Source organism: Alosa sapidissima, chromosome 19 (assembly GCF_018492685.1).
Source record: "Alosa sapidissima isolate fAloSap1 chromosome 19, fAloSap1.pri, whole genome shotgun sequence".
NCBI classification, from domain to species: domain Eukaryota; kingdom Metazoa; phylum Chordata; class Actinopteri; order Clupeiformes; family Clupeidae; genus Alosa; species Alosa sapidissima.
Window position 1 is genome coordinate 6,610,927 of NC_055975.1, and position 22,122 is coordinate 6,633,048.

Here is a 22,122-nt window from a genome sequence, read left to right on the forward strand (position 1 = left end):
TGATAAGGTCAAAACAAACCGTGTGGATGGTGGACCGGTGAATGTTCACATTTTGTGTGTCTTAGGTATAATTTGATAGATTACTAAAGAAATACGTGGATCATTTTTCGAGGCAGATGTTTTCTGTTACACCTTTCCCAGAGTTTATGCGGAAGTTGCGCCGCAGTGGAGATGTTGTAACTTATCTAACGTTAATGTCAGTTAACACGTTAGCTAGCTAGCTGAATGAGTATCCAGTCATAGAAACTGGCAGTGTTTGCTAAGGTTAGTTGTAGCAATGTATATCAAAGACCAACCAAACTGCTTGAGCCAGAATTACAGAAATGTCTATTAGGAAAGAGGGTAAGGCCTTCCATTTTTCACATTGCGTGCTATTTAACTAAAGTCACTTGAGTTGCAGTAACTGGCAGCGACTAAAATGGATGTTTTTAATTGCTAGGCTGTGAAGTTGAATTAAATTGACAAATATCTCTCCAACATTAAGTAAAATTGTTGAATGGAAGTGTTCGTGGTTAGGCTTTTGTCGTAACTGTGTGGTTAAAGCAACACCAAAGATTTTTTTGTACCTTAAAATAATGTTTCCAAAATCGTTTCAGTGGTTCATCAACTTGTAACAGGGTGAACGGCACTTCTGCTTTCGCTTTGCGGCCCTCTATCGGCTAACCGCACTATGTAAGTTTACCAGATCGGGTAGCCGATCTGTAGTTCGATGGAATGAGACATAAGAAACTACAAATTTGACTTGCATCTGATGTCGCAATACATCGTACTTTCATAAATCGTGCAACATATTCTACCTTGTCTGTGGACATTATTATTTGCAAAGCCGGTGCTGGATAAACAAATTGCGTGCGTGCGACAGAGGGAAAGTTCTTTGGTGTTGCTTTAAGCTGCCTGTTGGCGATACTGCAATGGTTATTTCTCCCTCTGTTCTCGTAGTTTTTCAAGCAAAAGTTCTTCAAAAGCTTTACCCAGCACCCGCTGAACTAAAGCTTGAGAAAGTTATCGACCCACCTTCTACTACTAAAGTTGAATCAATTGGTAATAAAGATGGTGTCATTGCAACAAGCAACAAACCTGTCAAAGGAAATGGTAAGACCAGTCTTCCAAATACATTTCTAGATCTACATAAGCCACACTATTATTAGTAAGCCACTGCACACCTGTAGTTTTGAACCATGCCTACTCCTTCCACAGGTGATGGGGGAATACCAACGTTTGCGGGTAGAAGGCTTTACACCGTGCTTCCACCTCCAGAGGGATACAGAGGTGGTGCGGAGTTACCAGTGGTAGGCCCTGCACTAGAGAGTACAAGCAAAGGGAGTGATCAGAGTAAGTCTATAATCATCATGCTGCGGTTTATTAGAACATCACATCTGTGCAACTGTATGCAGTCTTTTCAAACATGCTCTTCCTGTAGAAAACCTGTAACCGAATTACATGCCTGCAGGTAGGCCTGCTTTAGAAATAGGATGATGGGGATCATTCCAGCTAGCATTCAATAACGAATACTGAATATTATATTATAATAAATGTGCAGTGAGCAAAATTTAAGCATGGCTGCATGTGACATTTTTTACAGATCAAAATTACATAATCTTAACAGCTGTTTGGAGTCTATAAGGCTATATGTTTAGCCTATTGAATGATGCATCATCATATGAAATTTGCAATGATGTAACTGGTAGCCATTAGGGCTGTCACTTTACGTTCGAAAATCGAGCCATTAAGTGACATCACACTCTGCCACTCGTTGTCTGCATAGACATAATGTCTGTAGCTGGTTATGCTTTGCATGTGTCGTATTCTGAAACGTCCTTAAAGGGACACCAGGCAAGCCTGATGCTTTTTCTCTACGAAACTCCCCCTCGCTCGGTCTGAAGCTCTTTTCCTTTTCTTTGCGTCTTCCGTCAAGGGTTTTCGCTGCTTCTTCGCATCTCTAGCGTTTCGTTAGCCTGCCTCTGTGCTGTAAACTGATCCTGCTTCGGTCGGCGGGTAGGATACACCGAACTTGCAAGTGGAATATTCTTCCTACAGGCAGTAGGGGCGGGCGAGAGAGCCTTCATTTGCCCCGTAATGAGTCATTTAACCATATACCGACTTACGAAGATGATTAATTAACACGAAAACGTTGCCTGGTGTCCCTTTAAATTCGGGACCATTATCGCTTATTTCAATTTGGGACCTTTTAGTCGGAATTGTCGTTTGTTTGTTCAAAAACAGTCCAAAGTAGTCTGGGCTATTCAAAGTGTGTGCACATCATTTTTTACGTTGTTTTGAATAGCCACTGCATACCCATTGAATAGCCACTGTTTGTTGGTGTACACAGAAAAGCCACTGTTTGTTGGTGTGTTGTTGCAAAATCTGCAGAATCATTTTATGCAAGCAAACCACATACGGTTGTTGAGGTCAGACATGATAATCATCCACATATCTTGCACTCGCTTAACTCTTTACCCATAGCCTACACCAGTGGTTTTCAAAGTGGGGGCCGGGGGCCGCGAGGGGGTGCCAGGGGGGCCTCAGCAAGTTGGAAGGAAAAATAAAAGCAACAAATAAATACATTTGAAAAATGTAAAATATACCTATTACTATGAGGGTTGTTACAATGCCATTATAATAATTTTTCGCATATCTGAACATTATATTTTCCATGATAATGACTGGGAGTAATAGTAAAGTAATAGCTCTCTAGCAGAAAGCCCCAAATGCAATTTTTACACACTGCTCCATCGCGAAGTGCTTGTGGCTAAAATAATTATTAGGATTAACTATGTATTTTTACATTTTCTGTAGTATTGTCGATGGGTTTAATAACACATCAAGGGGGTCCTTGGCCAGAACCTAGTAGTATTTGGGGGGCCTTGTCGTGGAAAAGTTTGGGAACCCCTGGCCTACACTGATTCAGTTCTGCCAAACCCCCGCTTCCATCCTCTCTGGTAGCCTACAGTGCTGTGTGAGGCGGGGGTGGCTACAGTAGAGCAACGAAAACCAATGTCTTTTACCGATATCTTTTGCATTTCTTATTCAAACAACATCAAACTTGGCACTGCACTTACTTGTGCCCGTAGAAAGACACCTGTCAAGTTTGAAATCAGTCAGACTAACGGTATTATTGCACATAAAAAGATGTGTGGGGGGTGTTGGACTGAGTAGGGATATTTGTTGTGTCAGCTAGACCTAAATTCACCCAGAATTGTGAGCTTAACTCCACTCATTTACTATGAAGTTTATGGCATTTTCAACCCTATGAAATGTCCCTGCATTTGTGTCCCTACAGAGTTGGTTGTTGATCTCTGCAAACTGATTGACAATTGAAATTCTGCCATTTCATTGGCTGTTGGAGTCCTGCCTTCTGATTGGCTGTTGGAATTAGGCAATCAGGGACATGTTCAAATACAATCATAAACCAGACTCTTGACTACGCTCCTCTACGGCAAAGAGTCTGGCAAAAACAACCGGCATTTCGTCATACAGAGAAGTTTCTCTGCACCACGCCCCTAGCAAACAAGCTAGGATCATATCATTGATTCCAATGGGAAAGACAGCTAACAGTCATACGTTTCATCTAGTTATTAATTCACAGGACATTCAATCCTTTTACTAACACAACGGTTATGAAATATAAGAAATATAATTTGCTTCCAATACCCCAGTGTAGAGGATGAATTTAACTCATACCTAACACTTAAAGTTACCATAACCTCCTATGTAAAATGGTTAGCTTGCTAACTAGCTAACTGTGGAACTTGAGTATAATCAAAGATCCTTGATTGCTCTGCTTTAACCCTCTGGTATGACATAGCCAATTATCTCATCTTAGTTGTAGGAAATACGTTCATATTTCAAGTGATATAATTAAGGTATGACTTCTGTTTAGTTGACATTATGACTTGTAAAGTTAAGCTTGCCAAACCCACTGGCCCACAGAGGTATTAGCCTTAAGTTGAATGTGACTTCGTTCGTGACACTCCTGTTAGTAAACTGGAAAAAGCTAAAAATAGAAATGTAATGGCCTAAATCCCATATACACACAGATAATGCTCTCATCAACCTTATTTTGTGCCTATTTTCAAGTTTGCTCACAGATTTAATAAGTATAAGCCTTTTCCCCTCCCCGTGTTGATGTAGCCCTATAGGTTTCCATTTAATCCAAGCGGTCTGCTTTCCCCGAAAACGAGGAGGGTACATGTGTAGCAAATTCAAAGTTCATGTTGGCGTAATCGCTCTCAGCCACGCCCCTCTGATCGCTGGTTGGTTGGTGGCTCTTGGTTGGTTTTCTACACAAGAACTCTGTTGAAAGCACATCTGTGCCAGACTACTACTGAAGCTAAAATAAATTGAGCAGAAGTGCGTAGATGGGCGGAGCCAGGCTAATGTTCAAAAGCCAAAAGTTTTGTACCACACTTTTGAGGTAGTTTTCTCCTGTTTGGTGGGTGTATCAGAGGTCCTGTCAGCATCAAGTTGAAAGTTGGAAAAGAAAATGAAACCTACATTGATATTTAGAATGCTGCATTCTGATTGACTATTGGAATCCTAAAATCTGACTGTCTGCTGAATCCCTCAATATCATTTGATATTGGAATACTGCATTCTGATTGGTAGTTGAATACATTCATTCTGATTGTCTGATGGATTCCTACAATCTGATTGGTTATTGAATCCTGCAATCTGATTTGCTTTTTGAATCTTATAATCTGATTGGCTGTTGAATCCCTGAAATCTGATTGGTTGAGGGGATGTCAAATGACAGACCGTGTTTTCAGGTGGTCACAGGGTAATGTTGTATTACAGTTTGACCTTTAATAGTGCAGATGATTAACTCATTGAATGCCAAGCTGTTTTCGGAAGCTGTCCTAGAGTGCCAGCAATCTAGACCATTGTTGATGATTTTTGTACAGCCACAGCATATTCTGTGTTATAGCTATGAACACATACAATGGCTCGTTTGAAAAGTGAGACTTTAAGCTCTCAGTGGGTGCAAACCGTGTATTTCTACACACTTCTGTTCCTGAGAAATCGCAAGCTAAACAGTAGCTAGCAATCGCTGTTTTTTTTCTAGAAATGGAGATATAACGTCTTTCATAAAATATGAAGTGTTGCCTGTAAAGTTTCCGGGAAGTGACCTGGCGAGACTGCCACCTAGTGATAGACCCACGAAAATGGCTTGGTTTTGAGCTGACGTGCATGCGTCACTGATTCGACCCAAAGCAGCAAACGAGTTATGATAAAATGTCCAGATTGTGCGTTTTCATGAGTTTTCAATTGTCATATATTTCATTTCCATTCATCACAGAGTTCCCAAAATCACATATAAGGTGTGTTAGAGTGTCTAGTTTCGTAATTTAAAAAAAAAAAGCTAAAAACATAATATTACGTTTTTGCCACTCGACGCATGGGAAGGAAAAACGGAATATTACGTTTTTGGCACTCAATGAGTTAATCTTGAGATCTCACAAGAATGCAGCGGAGAGTGGGATGATTCTGTCAAGCGTTCGCAAGCCCTTGCTTACACTTACAATACAATGTATGCATCTGGTTCACAGAAGGGAGATTACCACAAGGGAAACTCTAAGAGAGGGGAGAATGTCTAAAGTGGAATGCAAAGAGCTCCTTTGAGAGTGGTCTGTCTGTGCCCATTCCAGATTTTGACAAACGGAGCTGTTTGTAGCAGTGCGTTTCAGCTTGGCATTAGTGAAATAATGACACAAGATAAACAGACACTGATGTAACCCTGCCAGGTAAAAACAACATTTATGTTGGGTGCACTGCCAACTGACTGTAACATACATCACTTGACTTGTGTTAGGGTACTCATGTGCTTTGAAATAGAGTGTGTATTAACTGAATTTCAGTGTTCTGATCCACTCTGTGCAGTACATACAGCACACACTACATAGTACATTTGAACTTGACCTCAGGAAGAACTTAAGTTCTTACAAGCACAGACAATGGTACAGTATGCCCTTGGTCCCTCAATGTTCTTGCTTGGTGTCTTTGGCCACTAGAGGGGGGCTTTGTGGCTCTGCCTCTAAATATTGATTTTGGGTCATTCACCTTATTCATTGATGCTGTTTTTACATGGAGTCATCCATAAGCAGCTATGCTTTTATATTAGACTTGACAAATCGTGAATATGTATACATTTTAACTAGGTATGTACTTCAAGACACACTCTTCACTGACAGTATATTCAGATTTTTTTGCATATCGTTCATTTTGCTATAGTGGGAAATCAGGGGTGGGTTCTGAATGCCCAGCACTTGCAGGACATGCAGGTCTGTGAGATGCTATTGATTGCAGTAGACCTTGCTGAACCTCCGTATTCTCAATAAGCGTACATTATCGAGCCACCACTCCCCGTCGCCACCCTCCCATCCTTTCTGCCTTGCCTCCGCTAGCAAAATCGTTTCCTATATGCTCATTATAATTAGTTTTATGGTAATAACCTGAATAATCATTACCTGCCTTTTTTTTTGTTCCTTTGCCAATTTCCATATCTTTTGACAGCAGAAAATTAATAAATAACAGTGGGAACTTTCTCTAGGACACATCAATTATGCCACTTTCTGCACAAAACTACCCATATGGTATCCTGCTTCTTTTTCAAAGACTGATAGTGTGCGTGCGTGCGTGTGTGATTGCGAGGCAGAGAAAGACTGAGTGTGTGTGTGTGTGTGTGTGTGTGTGTGTGTGTGTGTGTGTGTGTGTGTGTGTGTGTGTGTGTGTGTGTGTGTGTGTGTGTGTTGAGCCATTGCATACACACTATGTACATCCTCAGAGACCATCAGAGATCATGTGTTTAGGTTAACTGGATCCTCTCACATCAGTCAGTGGAGTAGATGGTAAATACTGTAAACAGCTATCTCCTGTGGGTACACACATTATTCCCTCCCAATCAAAACATTGACTCTCTTCCCTGGCAGTGGTTCGCCTGGAGGAATCCAGGCCTATGGTGATACATCCTTCAATAAACTATACTACATAAACATACTAAACTCAATACCAGCCACTGAGAATGCTGTGCGGGATCGACTGGTTTGATGATTTATGTTTGTGTTATGAACTTGTTCATTTGGTGATATTCATTCAATTAGGTGAGGAGGCCGACGACATCCAAGAGGAGCAACCAAGGAGGAGGAGGAAGAAGAAGGTATCAGAGGTCCCAGCAGATCGATCCGAGGGGAAGGAGAGTGTCACGGGGTCAGAGGTCGACGGCGCCCAGACGACGAGCGCTGCAGAGCGGCTCAGCCGTAACAAGAAGCGGAAGCTTAAGAAGAAGCGGCACAAAGAGAAACTGCGGAGCCTTGGCCTGGCACCCCCGGCCTCCGCCGTCGAGTTCACCTACCAGCACACGGAGGACACAGAGGAAGAGGACAAAACGGAAGACGAGGAGGAGGAGAAGGAAGAGTTTAACAACGAGCATGCCAATGAAGTGCTGGAATTCCTGGAGACCACACTGCAGACCTACATCTCGGATTGTAAGTCTCTCATTTCTATCGGCAAACTTTGCAAGACTTGTGGACTATGTAACAGCCCACTCTTGCATAATGTACACCTGCTACTGTCGTGTGTGATGATTGTTACTATGCAACAAACACTGACTCTTGCCCTGTAATTTCTTGTGTAGGTTTATGAGTGCACATTTATTAGCAACTTACTGTATGTAATTAAAGCTGTTGCTACCCACATTCGATAGTGTTAGGATTTGCTTATATAAGAAATTCAGTAAACTATACTTATTCTATATGTTGCAAAGTGGTTGAGGGCAAAATGATGCATAGTTAGTAATAGCATGACAGCAATTGAAGTGTACAGCAGGCTTGTCATATGCGTGTGGTTTTACATATGCCGTAGCAATGTCTTGGGAATACCTAGACACAGAGGAAAGCCTTTCGTCTCCCACTTTGATCATCCTATGGATTGGGGATGGTGCGTAGCATTTGTGTTGCATAACTCCCATTTTAAATGTGCCTCCGGTTGGGTAGAGAAGAGGCGCATTGGTTCCAGGTCTTAGTGCTCCTCCTTTGATGAGAGCAGAGATCCCCCAGTGCACCCCCCCCCCCCCCCCCCCCATGGGACACGCGTGCGTCAAGGATCATCACTCTCCAGGGCATGTGTGACTCTGAGTAGGCCAAAAATACAGTTCATTAGATGCTATTTTCAGTCATCTCCCACATGATGTGTGATGTGTGTGATCTCTGGTGATTTGCTCAAATATGTGCTCTTCATAAATAAAATGGCAGAATGGCCTTTGTCACTAAATGCATGAGGCTGCTATGCTCCGAAGGGATTCTATGCCGTTTTTCCTTTTGCCTAAGTCCCAGACCTCCTTTCCTTACTGTGTATGTGTGTGTCAGGTTCTTCTCCTGAGAGAACGCCTCCTAGTGGTGCCGTCGCTCTCCTTGGCAGCCTGTCTGACAGAACGGCGCCCCCTGGCGAGCTGGCTCGCCTGCGCGGCCTGAAGGACCTGGTACTGCGGCGGAGTGTGGAGGAGCTGAGCCGGGCACTGGAGGAGTTCCGCAGCAGCACGGCCATCTCTCTGGGTGAGCGCCTCACTCACACCCACTTCTCGCTGGACTCTCCTCTCCCTCATTACACGCCAAACACGGCTGCTTACGCCGCCCCTGCTGAATATGTGGTGCATGTATCATGTGCATGGCCATGCGCTTACCTCTCTAAACTCCACCTCACACGAAATAACGTGTGAAATTAGGGATAGACTACGGTGGCCCTGAGGTGCAAAACACAACCGCATATCGAAAACCACAACCGCAAATCGAACCACAACTGCAAATTGAAAACCACAACCACCTGGTGTAGGTTGTGGGTCTTACGTGGATTTTGTGTCGGGTCATATGGTTGTGGAATTGTCAGTGATGCTGCTGCGTGCAGGTGTTTGTCTGCCTGTCTGTCTGTCTGTCTCTGTGAGTTTGTTTTGTGTGCGTGTATGCGTGTCTGTGATGGGGTCAGGTTAGATTTGGTGCTCTGTAAGAGGATCAAGCGGAGCGCTTGCCACATGCTGCCGTAGCAGATTCAGGGCATCCAGGCAGGTGGCCATGGTGACGTCCAGCTTTCTGCCTCCGTCGCCAAGACAACATTGTCTGTGAGCGTTTCCCTCAATCCTTTCCCACAATAGACCAGGGCTATTTTTTCCACATCATCCACCTGTTCCCACAAATGAATGCAGGTAGCGTTATTCATGTAGAAGCGAAAAGCCTAAAGGTGTTGATACATGGAGCAACCTGTTTGGGCATTATTGCTGAGCAAACACTTAACCAGTTCTGTGTTTTCTGATTGGATGATTAATAGGCCAATTTGCCTATTGATGATTAGAGTTCTCCAAAGAAACAAATGTTGCGCTGCACCAATGGGAATGTGCTAGAACCACAATACTCAGTAACTTTGCCTAACCGCATTCCAAAAAGCTGTGTCAATAACATTCTGACTCGGTGAAATTGTGTGACGATGAAAATGAAGGTCAAATATTTTAGTTGGCACGGGGGGTGGGAGAAATGACTCTTTAGAACTGAAGTGTTCACGGATTCAGAAAGCCTTGCCCACTTATCTGAAGCGATAGATTTGTTGCCTTCCTCACGCAATTGAACATGGCAGCTCCAAGATGATAACTCTTATTGCTCCCTCATTACTGTCAGGAGATGGAGCATAGATTTTTGGAAGTAGGTCAGGCATCATTACTTAAAAAGTAATTTCAGACCGTTGCAATCGTGTGGTTCTTGGCAAGTATGATAAATACCAGCACTCGTTGCAGTTGCACATCAAAGCAAAGACAGAATTTTTGTCAATGGAAATGAATCGACCGCAGCTTGACAAGATTGCAGTATCACCACTAGATGCACCCAGAGGTTCTCCTATGTCAGAATTGCTGGGGTCGTATTCACAAAGAATTTTAAGGCTAATAGTAGCTCCTAACTGGCAAATTTAGGAGAAACCCTTAAAAATAGTGGGCGTGTCACTCGTAACTTCAGGACTCATTTTTTTGACTAAGAGTAATTTACAAAGCATTTTAGCCCTAAAAGTAGCACCTAAGTCTGGGACAGTGTAAATCAAATGAAATTGTTTCTCCTCTTTGCAAAAGATTAATTTAAAACATGTTGCAAAGATGCTGCACAAATCTGTAGTGTAGGCTATTTCATTAGGCTACTAGGATCTTTATTCATTTAGGTTATTCATCATCTTCCATCCTTCACGGCAGCATTTGTGTAGTGCACGCATTCTTACCAACAAAGACCTGTCACTCATCATCGTAGGGGAGGTTTTTCGCGTTTCCCGCAGTCCTGCGTTATGATCATCAGCCAATCAAGGTGGTCACTTTAATTAAGCGTGCATGAGTAATGACGTCAACCATAGCAACGGAGCTCTTATCTTATCTCATCTTTGTGAATAAGTTTTAAGAGAAAACTCCTAGCTAAAACTTTTAATGCGATTTAAGAGTACTCCTAGCTGTAAGATAAACATGCTTTGTGAATGCGGCACGATTTACAAGACTATTACCATTTACTCAATATGAACTGTTCATATTTCAGATATAGCTTTGACCTGTGTATGTTTGTATTTGTGTGTGTGTGTGTGTGTGTGTGTGTGTGTGTGTGTGTGTGTGTGTGTGTGTGTGTGTTTATTTATGTGTTTATGAGGGATGCTGACTAGGAACAGCACACATGCGAGAGAGAGAGATTTGCACAACTGTTTAGTGAGGTTATGTTGTGGACTAGGCTGTGTTTGTTTGTCTTATACCATCATTCCCATGCATAGTCCATGACAGTCTCTCCAGCAGACGCCTTCCTCTTCACTGTAAAGCTGGAAATGCGCTGGGCCTGTTCATCAGTGTCGTCGAGGCCCTTGAACTCGCCTCTTTTTCACAGCTCACTGAAGCCTCCCCCTGCAGAGGCTGAATCAATAGACTGCAAAGCTGGCGTTTGTGCCCAAGCCGAGACTCTCAGCCTCGGAGGGAACTCCAGCGAAGGGTGGCGAATTTGCTCAATCACTTTCACACTTTCAGCCCACAGGGGAAGGGAGCTTTTCGCTCTGACGTTTGTTTAAACAGGCCTGTCAGGGTTTTTTTGGTAAAGATCCTTTTAGTGTTTTGATTTCTCCCCACTTATTCATCTGTATTGGGAAGGAGACTATACTGCTCAGAAACACTCAAGACAAGCTCCTGTCAGGTCCTGTGCAAGAGATGAAATACAGTGACAGGAAAGAGTAAGTGAACCCTTTGGAATTACCTGCAAGGTATAAATGTGTAATATGGTCTGTTCTTCATCCGAATTACAATAATGAACACAAAATGTTTTTGCTAAGGAAACTCAATACTTTGCATTGTTTTTGTCCATATTCAATACATCATTCAAACCCTCACAATGCTGGTTGAAAGAAGTAAGTGAACCCCAAGTCTAATGGCTTCAACAAAAGCCAGTTTGAGGCAGAACAAGAAATTAACAAATATGGAGTTCAATTTTTTTTTTCAAGTTTTAACGTGTGGTTTAGAGCTACTTTAAAGGAAAGATCCAGAGTTTGCCTTAGCAACGAAATGGTGTAAAGCCTGTAGCAGCGGCCATGGAGCCACTTCAAAATAAAACACTATTTTCAAACCACTGACAAGGCTCAAAATAGCCTTACAGCCAGATCTGTGCAGCAAGAAGTTGAACACACCCACTGAATTGACGCTACCAAATGAGATGATTTAGCAAATTTGTGGGTGATTTGTGGGAAACAAATGAGTTCACTAGAAAATATTGCCAGAAGTTTGCCAGTGTTGGCCGCTAGAGGCAAACTTCCAGCAAAATTCCGGCAACAATGAGAAGTTTGCCACTAGTGGCAAATGTGTTCGCCAGTGATTTGCCACCACGCTTAGCCGATAATGGCAAACTTCCAGTGAACTTCTGGTGACAAACCTAATTTGCATAACGACATTGCCAAAAGTTTACCGCAACTGTTCGCCAGAAACCTAATTTGAATGTGAAAATATGACCTTGCCGCAAATGTGCGGCAACTGTTCGCCAGAAACCTGAAATTTCTGTAAGGGAACACACGTCTGTATGGCATCAAAAGAGCACCATAAAAACAATCTCAGCCCTGAAGTACAGTGGGGGAAGCATCATGGTTTAGGGGCTGCTTTGCCGTCTCAGGGATTGGACAACTTTTCCAAAATGACTGCGTTTAGATGCACTTCAGTATCCTGGTTACACAGTGCTGCTTGAAAGTTTGTGAACCTTCAGACATGGTCAGTTGTTTTTTACAAAAAAATGTAATGCACATCCAAACTCCAATTTGTAAAGCTGACCTTCCAAATAATAGACAGAAACAAAAGAAAGTTATATAGTTTCATTATATATTCAACAAAAGTGGTTTAGTTTACAAAAACTCAAAATATGACATTTACAAAATAAATTTATTGTAGCACCTCCTTTTGCAACCACTACTTCAACCAAACGTCTTCTGTACCCATTAACCAGTGTTTCACATCTGGTTCTGCAGATTTTTGCCTACTCCTCCTTGCAGAACTCAGTCAGTTGAGAGAGGTCTGCCCGCTTCAGATCTAGCCAAAACATTTATATGGAATTGAGGACTGGACTTTGACTAGGCCAATCCAGAGTATGAATTGTCTTTATCTTAAGCCATTCCTGGGACATTTTGCTTGAATGCGTATAGGGTCATTGTCCTGTTGTAAAATCTGTTTCCTCCGTAGCTTCATCTCCTTGACTAACATGAGGTTTAGATCAAGAATTTGTTGATGGGCCTGAGAATGAATGGTTCCCTGGATGATAGAGTCGTCCAGAGGCAGAAAAAAGCAGCCACACACCTCCACATTTCCACCACTATGCTTCACTGTTGAGAGGGTATACAGTGTTTGCTTTCCTCCAAATAGGACGATTTGGATCGTGACCACATAATTCTATTTTGGACTTTTGGACCTGTCTAGAGAATGGACTTCCAGAAGGCCTCTGAAAGTTGAATCGGGCAATTTTGTTCTTTCTTGAGAGCAGAGGCTTCCTTCTAGCAACCCTCCTTTGAATGCCGTGTCTGTTCCAGATGCTGCCATCGATGTCTGTAACTCTCTAGAGGTGATGTGTGGGTGGGCTTTTACCCAATTTATCATCTTTCTGGTGCATCTTGGTCATACTTTTGATGGGCATCAATTTCAAGGAAGTGTTGCTGTGATGTTGAATGCCTTCCATTTGCAAATAATTTGTCTTACAGTGGATAAATGGAGCTGGAATCTTTTAGAGAGGGTCTTGTAGCTTTCCCCAGACTGATAGGCTGTCACTACTCTCTTCCTTATGTCCTCGGATATCTCCTTTCCTCTTGGCATTGATCCCTGTGTATGCCTTGACACTACAGTGGTTTGTTGGATTTCCTCTCTCTTTTAGTCATGGCTTCCTTTCCAAAGGAAGTATGTTTGTTTAGTATGCTTAATTGATTATCTCAGCACCCAAATATGTTTTACATTAATCAATTACCTACTTGACTTTACCAATGCAGCTGGGAGTTCCCTTACTTTTGTACATACATTAAGTTTCAGGCTTCTCACGCAATTCCATCTAAACAAGTCCATGATATGAACTGTCTGGTGTGGATATTTAAAAACTGGTGATAAAATAAGATCATGATGAAATAACAGAAAACTCCAACCTGTTCAAGGAGTTCACATACTTTCAAGCATCCCTGTATATGAGACTTATCCTGATTTTGATCATATACAGGTTATGGTGTTTACATAAACACTTAGAAACCTGGTTATTAATATCCCTGTACATGATGAATACTAGTATCCCAGTCACCAACAGTTCTACTCTGTTCAACCCAAGTTCTATTAGCAGAGTGACGTGTTTACATAAGAAACCAGGATAAGGTGTATACATGGAACAGTATTATGGTTTCTTTCCAGCTCCAGCTAGCATAACCAGATTAATCAAAACCAGATAAGGGTTTATCTGGCACTCTGAAATCGGGATATGATGTTCACATGCACATACCCAAAAGCTGGATACTTCAAAATCCCGATCATAACTGGGATACAAAAGTGCATGTAAGCACAGTCAATATTCCAACAGGATGATGAAAGGGAGGCTCTCTAGGCCTTAACCAATAGAGATGCAGTGCAGTGACCGCAACAAAGCCATTCACACTATACATCCTAAGAATATGGCTGAACTGAAGGTGGAATGGGCTAAAATGCCTCCTCAACGGTTATGCAGATCAGATTTACAATTCCTATGAGCACTTGGTTGAGCTTATTGCTGCCCATGGAGGGTCAACCACTAAGTAATTCCACTGGTTCTCTTACTTTTCCCGCCAGCAGTATGAATGTTTTGTGGGTGCTTTTGCAGAAGAGAACCATGTTTTGTGTTAATAGCTTCAGCACATTGTGTTTGTTTATACTGGTGAAGATCAGATCACATGTTATGACTTTATAGTAATTAGAAGGGTTCACATACTTTTTCTTGCCACTGTATTAGGTACATTGCCAGCACAATTAATTAGGTAAGAAGTGGGAGAATTGTTTATTGCTGTTTTTCAGTTGGTAGACCTGAGGTTTAGTTGAAGGCTACAGTATATGACTAGGAATTGCATATGCTGGTCATCTAATGCTGTTCCACTTTTTGTTTTACAGAGGAGGCCTCTGCTGTCTACACTCTCTTTCACTATTGGATCACAGACATTTTCCCTTTGGGTGCAGAAGTCCTGAAGACGTAAGGCAGCAGATTCACTTGCTAACAAGGAATCTTCTCTATGAGGAGTATGACCTGACAAGTTTTTACCATTTTGTAATAAAACTGGATTCTGAACAATGGCATTGTATTCCTCATAATGTGACATTTAATATATCGGCACACAATTTTCATGATAAGGTGCTAATCACATTATAATTTACGTTAAGATGGCAGCCATTTGACTTCTGTTCATAGTATTACGGCAGTGAATTCTACTGAAACCAAGTGAATCAAGTCTTGGTAAGCGCTGTGAAGGCATTATTGATTGCGTTATTGATTGATTATTATTCATCTTTTCACTGTAGTTCAGTTGGTTTCCATATCCAAGCTCAGCTTTTGACTCCTAATTGTCCAAATAGTAAATGTCACCAGTCTGCTCTAATCCTCGAGCTAACTCTGACATGACATTTAGACTTCACAAACAAACTTGACCATTCACCAATTAGTCCCATTCTGCAGTCCTGAAATAACCCCTCTCCCAGTTCATTGTTGCCATCTTCAGCCAAGCTGAGCACCATAAACATTGCTCTAATACTTCACAATTGCTCTGCCAAACTTTTCAATCAAAGAGTTTTTGCCTCTTCATTCATGATCTATGGACAGGGACCATTAGGATGTATCAAGCTACTCAGGCTTAAAAACAATAACAATCCTTCGCTGACTTTGCACTGTGGACGACCTGCTTTGTGGGAGAGTCCCTGATAAGCGTGTAGCCTTGGAAAGAGGGGTGACAAAAGCTTAGCTTTTGAGTGTTGCTCTGTTTAGCACCAGGCTTAAGCCTTTAATTATGTTTCCTGAGAGCGCAACCATGGCAGGGATTGGGGTGCAGGTAGGCCCTTTGTGACCCTGGGACTTGGCACAGCTCAGGTTCAGACAAAGTGGCATTTCTGTGCCAACACTCACTTGATGGGATTCAGGAATGGGTATCGGTTTGGAAGGAATCACCCTAGCTGGGTGACACAGCGGTGTCGAATCATTAAAACATGCTCCACCATCTGCAGCTTCATTGGATACACCAGGTGTCTGCTGTCTGGCTCCCTAGAACAAGCTCACTCGCACATGGCTCATAGTTGCATGCACTCAAATAAACAGCATATCGTTTCATACATTAGTGAGAGATCTGAAAATATACAACGGAAATTAGTTGAAATGGCACAAAACGGCACTATACTATCATTTGAAAAGGGCGAAAATGTGCCAACCTTCATTGTCCCTAGGTTAATGGGTTGAATGACGACATTACCAACATTTCTCCACAATTAGAGGGCCATTTTCCTCTGGGATCATTGTTGTATGGAGTCAGAAACAGAGTCAGAAATGGAGTACATCAGCCAGTGCTTTAACACTTACTTGGCATCAAGTCTTCTATAAGGGCTTTGCCTATGACGAGTCCAATTCCCAGACTTTAATGAGAGCCTCTCGTTAGGAATGCTGAAGCCCCTGGCCAAGCACACTGGCCTGCTATCAGCCTGTTCAGCAGCTGGTAATGGCATTCATCTCCGCATGGTGGGAGCCGTCTAGCTGTGTGCAGGACACCGCAGCCTGAAAGCACAGGGTCTTTGGCTGGCTAAAAGAGTGGAACAATTAACTTGGCTTTGCCCACCACCACCTCACAAGAATGAGGAGCCTTCTGTCGCAGGGAAACGCTCTGGTTTTTTAGTTTGGAATAGGATTGTGCTGCTGAGAAGAGGTGTGCATAGAATACAGAGTGGCGTTTTACGGTGGACGCAATGTGCCAATTGTTACTATTGAAACCATGTTGTCGCACTCACCATGAAGTCCACCCACACACAGCAGATGTGATGTGTGTAGGGCAATTGCAAAGGTAACTACATTCAAACATAAACAAAGCAGTCAGCTTGACTTGACTTCATGACATCAGGTGGATTTTACTGCACACTGCTGTATTATTTTCTGGTTCGGAAATGCCACTGAGTCTCAGAAAAAGTAAATCAGAAAAACAGTTACAACTGCCAGCAAGTTACTTGGAATAACACTACTGAGCATGGAACATATTTACAAAGACAGACTGGTGAGAAAGGCCAACAACATTGTATGTGACACACCCCCTGGAATCTCATTTTAAACTACTGCCATCTAGGCGTCGTTTCTGTCCACCCCTCCTGACCAAGAACAGATCCAAATTCTCCTTTATACCACAAACCATAAAAGCTTTAAATCAGTCAAAATAAGCTAGATGTCCAGCTGGCCTGGTCATACCCAAAGGTGTATAGTGTATTGTAGTGTGTGATGTATGTTCTTCATGTTATGTCTGTCTGTGTCTGATGTATGGACTATTTGTTTGGTGTCATATGTCTGATGTCCTGTCATGAAGTGCCTTGCGACTGTGCCGCAAACCCAACTGCCCCACGGGGACAATAAAGTTATCTACTACTACTGCTACTGTAACACAAGCGTGGTGAAATGTAGTCCCCTACAGTGGCTGCTGATGCCTCCCCTTTAGGGCCTGAGAGTCCAAATATGGTCGGTAACACAAAAAAGGAACTATCTTTTTTCTCACTGCCATGACTGCTACTGTATATGAGTCACACTGACTGTGAACATGCTAGCTAGTTATTTGTCCCCAAACTAATAATTATGCTCTGGCTGCAAGACAAAGTATTGAAATGGGCTGCCATTCTCAATTCAATTGGTTAGTCAGGCGCCAGGGGAAAAGCGCATTACAACTTCCAGGATGGCTCATTTTGACTGAGTTTGTTATGACACACACCCGTTGTGTGAAAAGACCCCTCAGAAACCAGAGAGACTGTATTGACTTTTCATCTGTGAGCGGAGAACACATCCTCAGGCACATCATCCGGGTAAGGCGAGCGCCTGAGGGGATACTCTATGCTCAGTGGCCTACTTCCTGCCAGCGTAGTGGCTGGGTGTCTGCTCTCTGCGGTTGTGTTCGGTCAGAGTTGGTCCACTGAGGGAGAATGTTCTAAGAATCCAAAAAGCTGCCTCATTACCGGGACTAAGCATTGGGGCCTGAGGCACAACCTGAGACAAGAGGATATTAAACCTCAAGGAAGTCGCTGAGCTTGCACGAGGAGACACTGCTGGCGTCTGCACGAACAGGAAGAAGTTTCCCAAACTCGGCGTATTTCACCATTTCTTCCTTTGCTCTAGGGCACCTCAATATTACTAATAATGTTTCTCAATGACACACCTTTTGAATGTGAACAGAATGTGAACGTAAATGTGGTTTCTTTTGTACTTATGACCAGGTGCAAACATCTTGAGAGTTTTCCAGATCAAACTGCACTCACCCTCTCCCCTTTTTTGCTAGGTCACTCTTTTGCTGGTTTATCTATTGCCAGTTAAGGTTAGCATCCCAATTCCCTGTCCGGCACCCCTGCTGTTTTACACAGCATTAATGTAAGCTGCAGTCAGTCGTCATGGTTCCAGTTGCCCTGCCAGCTCCTCTCTTAATCCTCTCCAGGCTCTGGCCCGGTGGGGGCTTATGTAACCAAGGAGAGGCTTTATAAGGGCCTCGGGCAGGTCAGCAGCCAGTAGACAAGCTCCAGCCACACGGGCCCTTCTCCTCAGACTAGCCCTCTCTCTTATCCGCCAGGCCCAGGAGTGTGTCGGGGGGAGAGAGGGGTTGACGGGAAAAAAAAGGATCTCTGAAGGAAGTTTGGCACCTTGTGGACCATCAACCGCATCTGCACCCTGGAGCCGTCAAAGATGTTTTTCCGCCTCCCAAGGTTAACTCCTGGGTACATCCGATATCTGCAGGTGAGCAGCCAGACAAGAATTATCACCAGCTTAGAGAGGACTGCCTCTTAATACATTTCATCGATTCCACAGTAGTTTTTTTTTTCTTCAAAACACCACATACTGTTGAACTTGCTGTTCTTATCTCAACATGTGAATACCCTTGAGGGGAAGTTCAGTGTTGTGTCCAATTTGCCTCACATGAACTTCCCGGCACCAGGTGCAGAGATTTTGGGTTCACTATCAGTTAATCAAGTGTGACTACATTAATGAAGGCTCTTTGTCCCCGATGTTCCCCTTCTGGGGGCTTACTGAGAGCTGGATGAGGAAAGTGATAGATGCAGTTATTTATCAGCATGGCCTCTAATGACTCCAGAACTCCATTAGTTCTCTCTCTCTCTCTCTCTCTCTAATACACACACACACATACACTCACTCTTGTTTCTTGTGAGTGTGTGGTGGAGATGCTTTATAGGGTAGGATAAAATAGTACTCAGTGTGATCCATTTTGTTGTACGGTAGGGGATTGCTATGCTGAGAGCTGTTCAAGGAGAACACTTACCACTTAAATCTTCCCTCTCAAAAATACCCCTCCATGTTTTTCTGCGCCCTGAATATTCTATATCTTCATTTTTTCAGTCTGTAACTTGTGACTGCAGTTGTTTTAATTAGCATATAAATTAGTATTTATTGCATGTGTGAGTGTTCATGAAATGGTTCCCTGAGTTTTTAGCACAGATAATTCAGAGAGCATCAGGGAAAATCTGCTTAACAGCTGGATTCACAATTTCATTAGTTGTTTCCGCATTTTTCTCCTCTCTAGTCTTAATTGCTGTCTCGGGGACTCCTAGGAAATTGCACCTCTGGCAAAATGAGGAAGACTTTGTTGGTCACAAGCCCTCATTATTATTTGGCAATTGCAGGTTGCCTTTAATTTCTTTGTCTGTGTTTATTCTGTGGCTTGGTAATTGTACATCACATAGCAAATTGAATAACTGTTTTTTAAACAGACGGTTACACTGCCCTGTGCCAAGAATTCATGCTATGTAGGAGGACACCAGAAAACTAATTAGGGTAATTAGGGTTTCACAGTTCTTTGTTTGAGAATAACTGAACTGACAGATTCAAACTAACCAGCACATTGTAAATGCTTTCTAGGCATCACACATCTTATTTTCCAAATTGTATGAGCTATGAAAACAAACTGATGTGAACATTTTATTAAGGGCTACAGGAAAGAAACATCCTGAAGTTATCGATTTGGTGACCCAACAGCACTTAATCATTCACCAACATAAAAAGTTCCAATGCTTTAAGAGTTGATTTTTTAATACATCCATCTCTTATTAAGAGGTATGGGTAACCGCAGCATTGAGTTCACTTCAGAACAAACGATAGCAACAAAGGAAAAAGTCTGCTTCTGCTCCCTATTACCTGTGGTTACAGTGTCTTATCTCTTGCCCTCCCTCCAGACACAGGCCGTGCATAGTGTGGACATGAAGACCAGTGGCTTGGCCATGCCCCGTGTGGCTGTGCTACTGGGTGCCCTGGGCATTGGGGTGTCCGGCTACAGCTCCCGCCAGCTCGCCATGCACCACAGACCGTCTGCCCGAGTGCTGCGGTGGATGGACGGACCTGCTGCTCCCAGCGGTGGATTCCACACTGCCTCTGCTTTCCCCCAACAAGCAGTGGTGGCTCCTGGCTCGGAGCGGCAGCTATTTCCTGTGACAAAATTGCCTTAAGCACAGGTTTCCCAAACCAGGAGAGGCAAAACATGTTGTAAACAAGAGTTCAATCCCCTCCAAATATTTTCTGCAATTTGGTCCACTTTTGCATCCCCTTCAACTACAAAAATACATACACTACCGTCACCTGGTGTGAACTGAGCGTGCAGTTTGAGGGGGCCAGATGAACGTTTCACTCTGCTTTATGGCGAGTGATGTTTCGAGATTAATGACATTTTAAGACTGGGTGCCTTTGTCAAGCCTGAAGAGCTCTGATGGCTGCTGGCGTAGCTGCCATGGGCACAGATTGCTAGCAAATTGCTCCTCCGAGGCAGACTGCCATTCCTGGATGTTGGGGAGCCAGTCCACATCCAGAGCTTGCCACTCAGTCTAATGAATGACGATTTAGAGCCATTGGCAACAGTCCCATGGAGTATTTCAATCTGTCCTCTAATGAATCTGAACACTTCAGAGACACTCGTTTGTCTTTGATCAGTGAGGGAATGGTGGCGATTTTGTTTATTTTTCTACAGAATAATTACACTGAGGGAAAAACTAGAGACTCTCAAGAAATGGGGCTTTTGGTGAGCTTAATTTCGACAATACAGTAATCAGTTCAATGACAAACCACACATGCAAGGTTCGCCGTGCAAACAACTAATGTAAACCCTGTCACATGAATAAAGAGCCTTTTAGACTGCGTCTCTGTGTTCTTTTTTTAGCAGTTGCTTAGATGTTTCTGGCAGACACAGAGTGTGTACAGTGACGGATCTCTTCACTAAGCCAATTTTCTGAATGGGGATTAAGCCAGGTGGATGCTCTGTGAATTGACACACATTATTATAATCTGATGCTCACGTTAGTCCCTTTGAGTGAGAGAACCAGCAATGAACTGTGCATGCCTCAAATGAGACAAGCAGATTTTCCCTGGGCAGTGGCAATTTCTAGATAAAGATATGATTGGCTCTGGCTGATGATATACAGCTCACTCAGATGTTACCCATAACATTTCCCCAGAGTTCAAATGCCAGATGGTTTTGCTTCATGGGGTGTAAGTGGAAGAAAGATGCACAATATGACACTGAGAACAAGTAATTTTGTAAGATGCTGTCAATTACAATTCCTTGCACACCATTTTTAAAAGAAAATGACCTGATTTCCATCAGAGTATTGGATTGATTCCAATTAATCAAAATACCTAAAACTGAAGCATAAAATCACACAACGCCTCAGACACTCACATAGTCTACGTGTAGTCTGAAGCTCTCTATAATAGATAGTCATAATCCTATTTTTCTTTTTCCGGAGCCAGCTTCATGTCTGCCAAGTGTGACCGGAAGTATTGGGGTTCTTCAACGACAGCAGAATTAGCGTCTGTAGGTCACCAACGCAGCACCCTAATCCTCTCAGCAGATGTGATAATTGGCCGCGCTCACGCATGAAGAGCTCCTCTCTCACCCAGAAGCCTCAGCCGAATCCTGTGGACTACCAAACTGGATCCAGCTGGCACTAGCCACTTTAGGCAGGGAACCATTAACAGTGACCTGTCTCCATCACTCACTTTCTCACATATGCACACACAGTCATACACAAAAACATTTCACAAGTCCAAGTTGTACTCTGTCTTATTTGTGAATTACCAGCGGCAGTGACACTTTTTAATGGCATTCATAAGGATGAAATATTTTATAAACAATTACAAACAAATTTCTCCGTTTTTCAGTCCAATTTCAGTGCACTTCCTTTCTCAAACTATAATGTATATCAATATATTCATAAGATATCATAATTTCAGGCTAATTGAGATTTTACACTGTAGTGCTGCAAAATTGAGTGAAAAGTGTGTGAAATGTCCTGAAAATAAGGCAGGGAAAGCTTCAATTCTGCTTGGGAGTGAAATGTGTCAGCAGACAGAAATCGTATTGTGGTGATCCTAACCAGAAGAC

At 42.9% G+C, this 22,122-nt stretch overlaps 2 protein-coding genes across 3 annotated transcripts; both read left to right on the forward strand.

Moving 5' to 3' along the window:
• The first annotated feature begins 13 nt into the window (after nucleotides 1–13).
• LOC121692884 (glutamate-rich protein 1) lies at nucleotides 14–18,365 on the forward strand. 2 transcript variants are annotated; one of them, XM_042071888.1, is made up of 6 exons: nucleotides 14–342; nucleotides 940–1,092; nucleotides 1,198–1,332; nucleotides 7,098–7,481; nucleotides 8,361–8,546; nucleotides 18,310–18,365. In XM_042071888.1, exons 1-6 carry the CDS (start codon nucleotides 324–326, stop codon nucleotides 18,363–18,365), a joined length of 933 nt encoding a protein of 310 aa, XP_041927822.1. In that variant the 5' UTR covers nucleotides 14–323. The 2 variants fall into 2 exon arrangements, with proteins under 2 accessions (XP_041927822.1, XP_041927821.1); XM_042071887.1 differs by lacking the exon at nucleotides 18,310–18,365 and adding an exon at nucleotides 14,633–14,810.
• Nucleotides 18,358–20,873, forward strand: zgc:193593 (uncharacterized protein LOC564090 homolog). The gene is made up of 2 exons (XM_042071890.1): nucleotides 18,358–18,473; nucleotides 19,925–20,873. The coding sequence occupies exons 1-2, from the start codon at nucleotides 18,423–18,425 to the stop codon at nucleotides 20,192–20,194; spliced, it is 321 nt and encodes a 106-aa protein (XP_041927824.1). The 5' UTR covers nucleotides 18,358–18,422; the 3' UTR covers nucleotides 20,195–20,873.
• Nucleotides 20,874–22,122: the final 1,249 nt, after the last annotated feature.

What these genes read in the sequence shown, in the direction of transcription:
- LOC121692884 (XM_042071887.1), top strand. An exon ending in CAAACCTGTCAAAGGAAATG is followed by an intron (nt 1,093 to 1,197) that starts GTAAGACCAGTC and finishes CTCCTTCCACAG; the next exon opens with GTGATGGGGGAATACCAACG. An exon ending in GCAGACCTACATCTCGGATT is followed by an intron (nt 7,482 to 8,360) that starts GTAAGTCTCTCA and finishes TGTGTGTGTCAG; the next exon opens with GTTCTTCTCCTGAGAGAACG.
- zgc:193593 (XM_042071890.1), top strand. Translation starts at nt 18,423, where the DNA reads ATGTTTTTCCGCCTCCCAAGGTTAACTCCTGGGTACATCCGATATCTG. An exon ending in GGTACATCCGATATCTGCAG is followed by an intron (nt 18,474 to 19,924) that starts GTGAGCAGCCAG and finishes CCCTCCCTCCAG; the next exon opens with ACACAGGCCGTGCATAGTGT.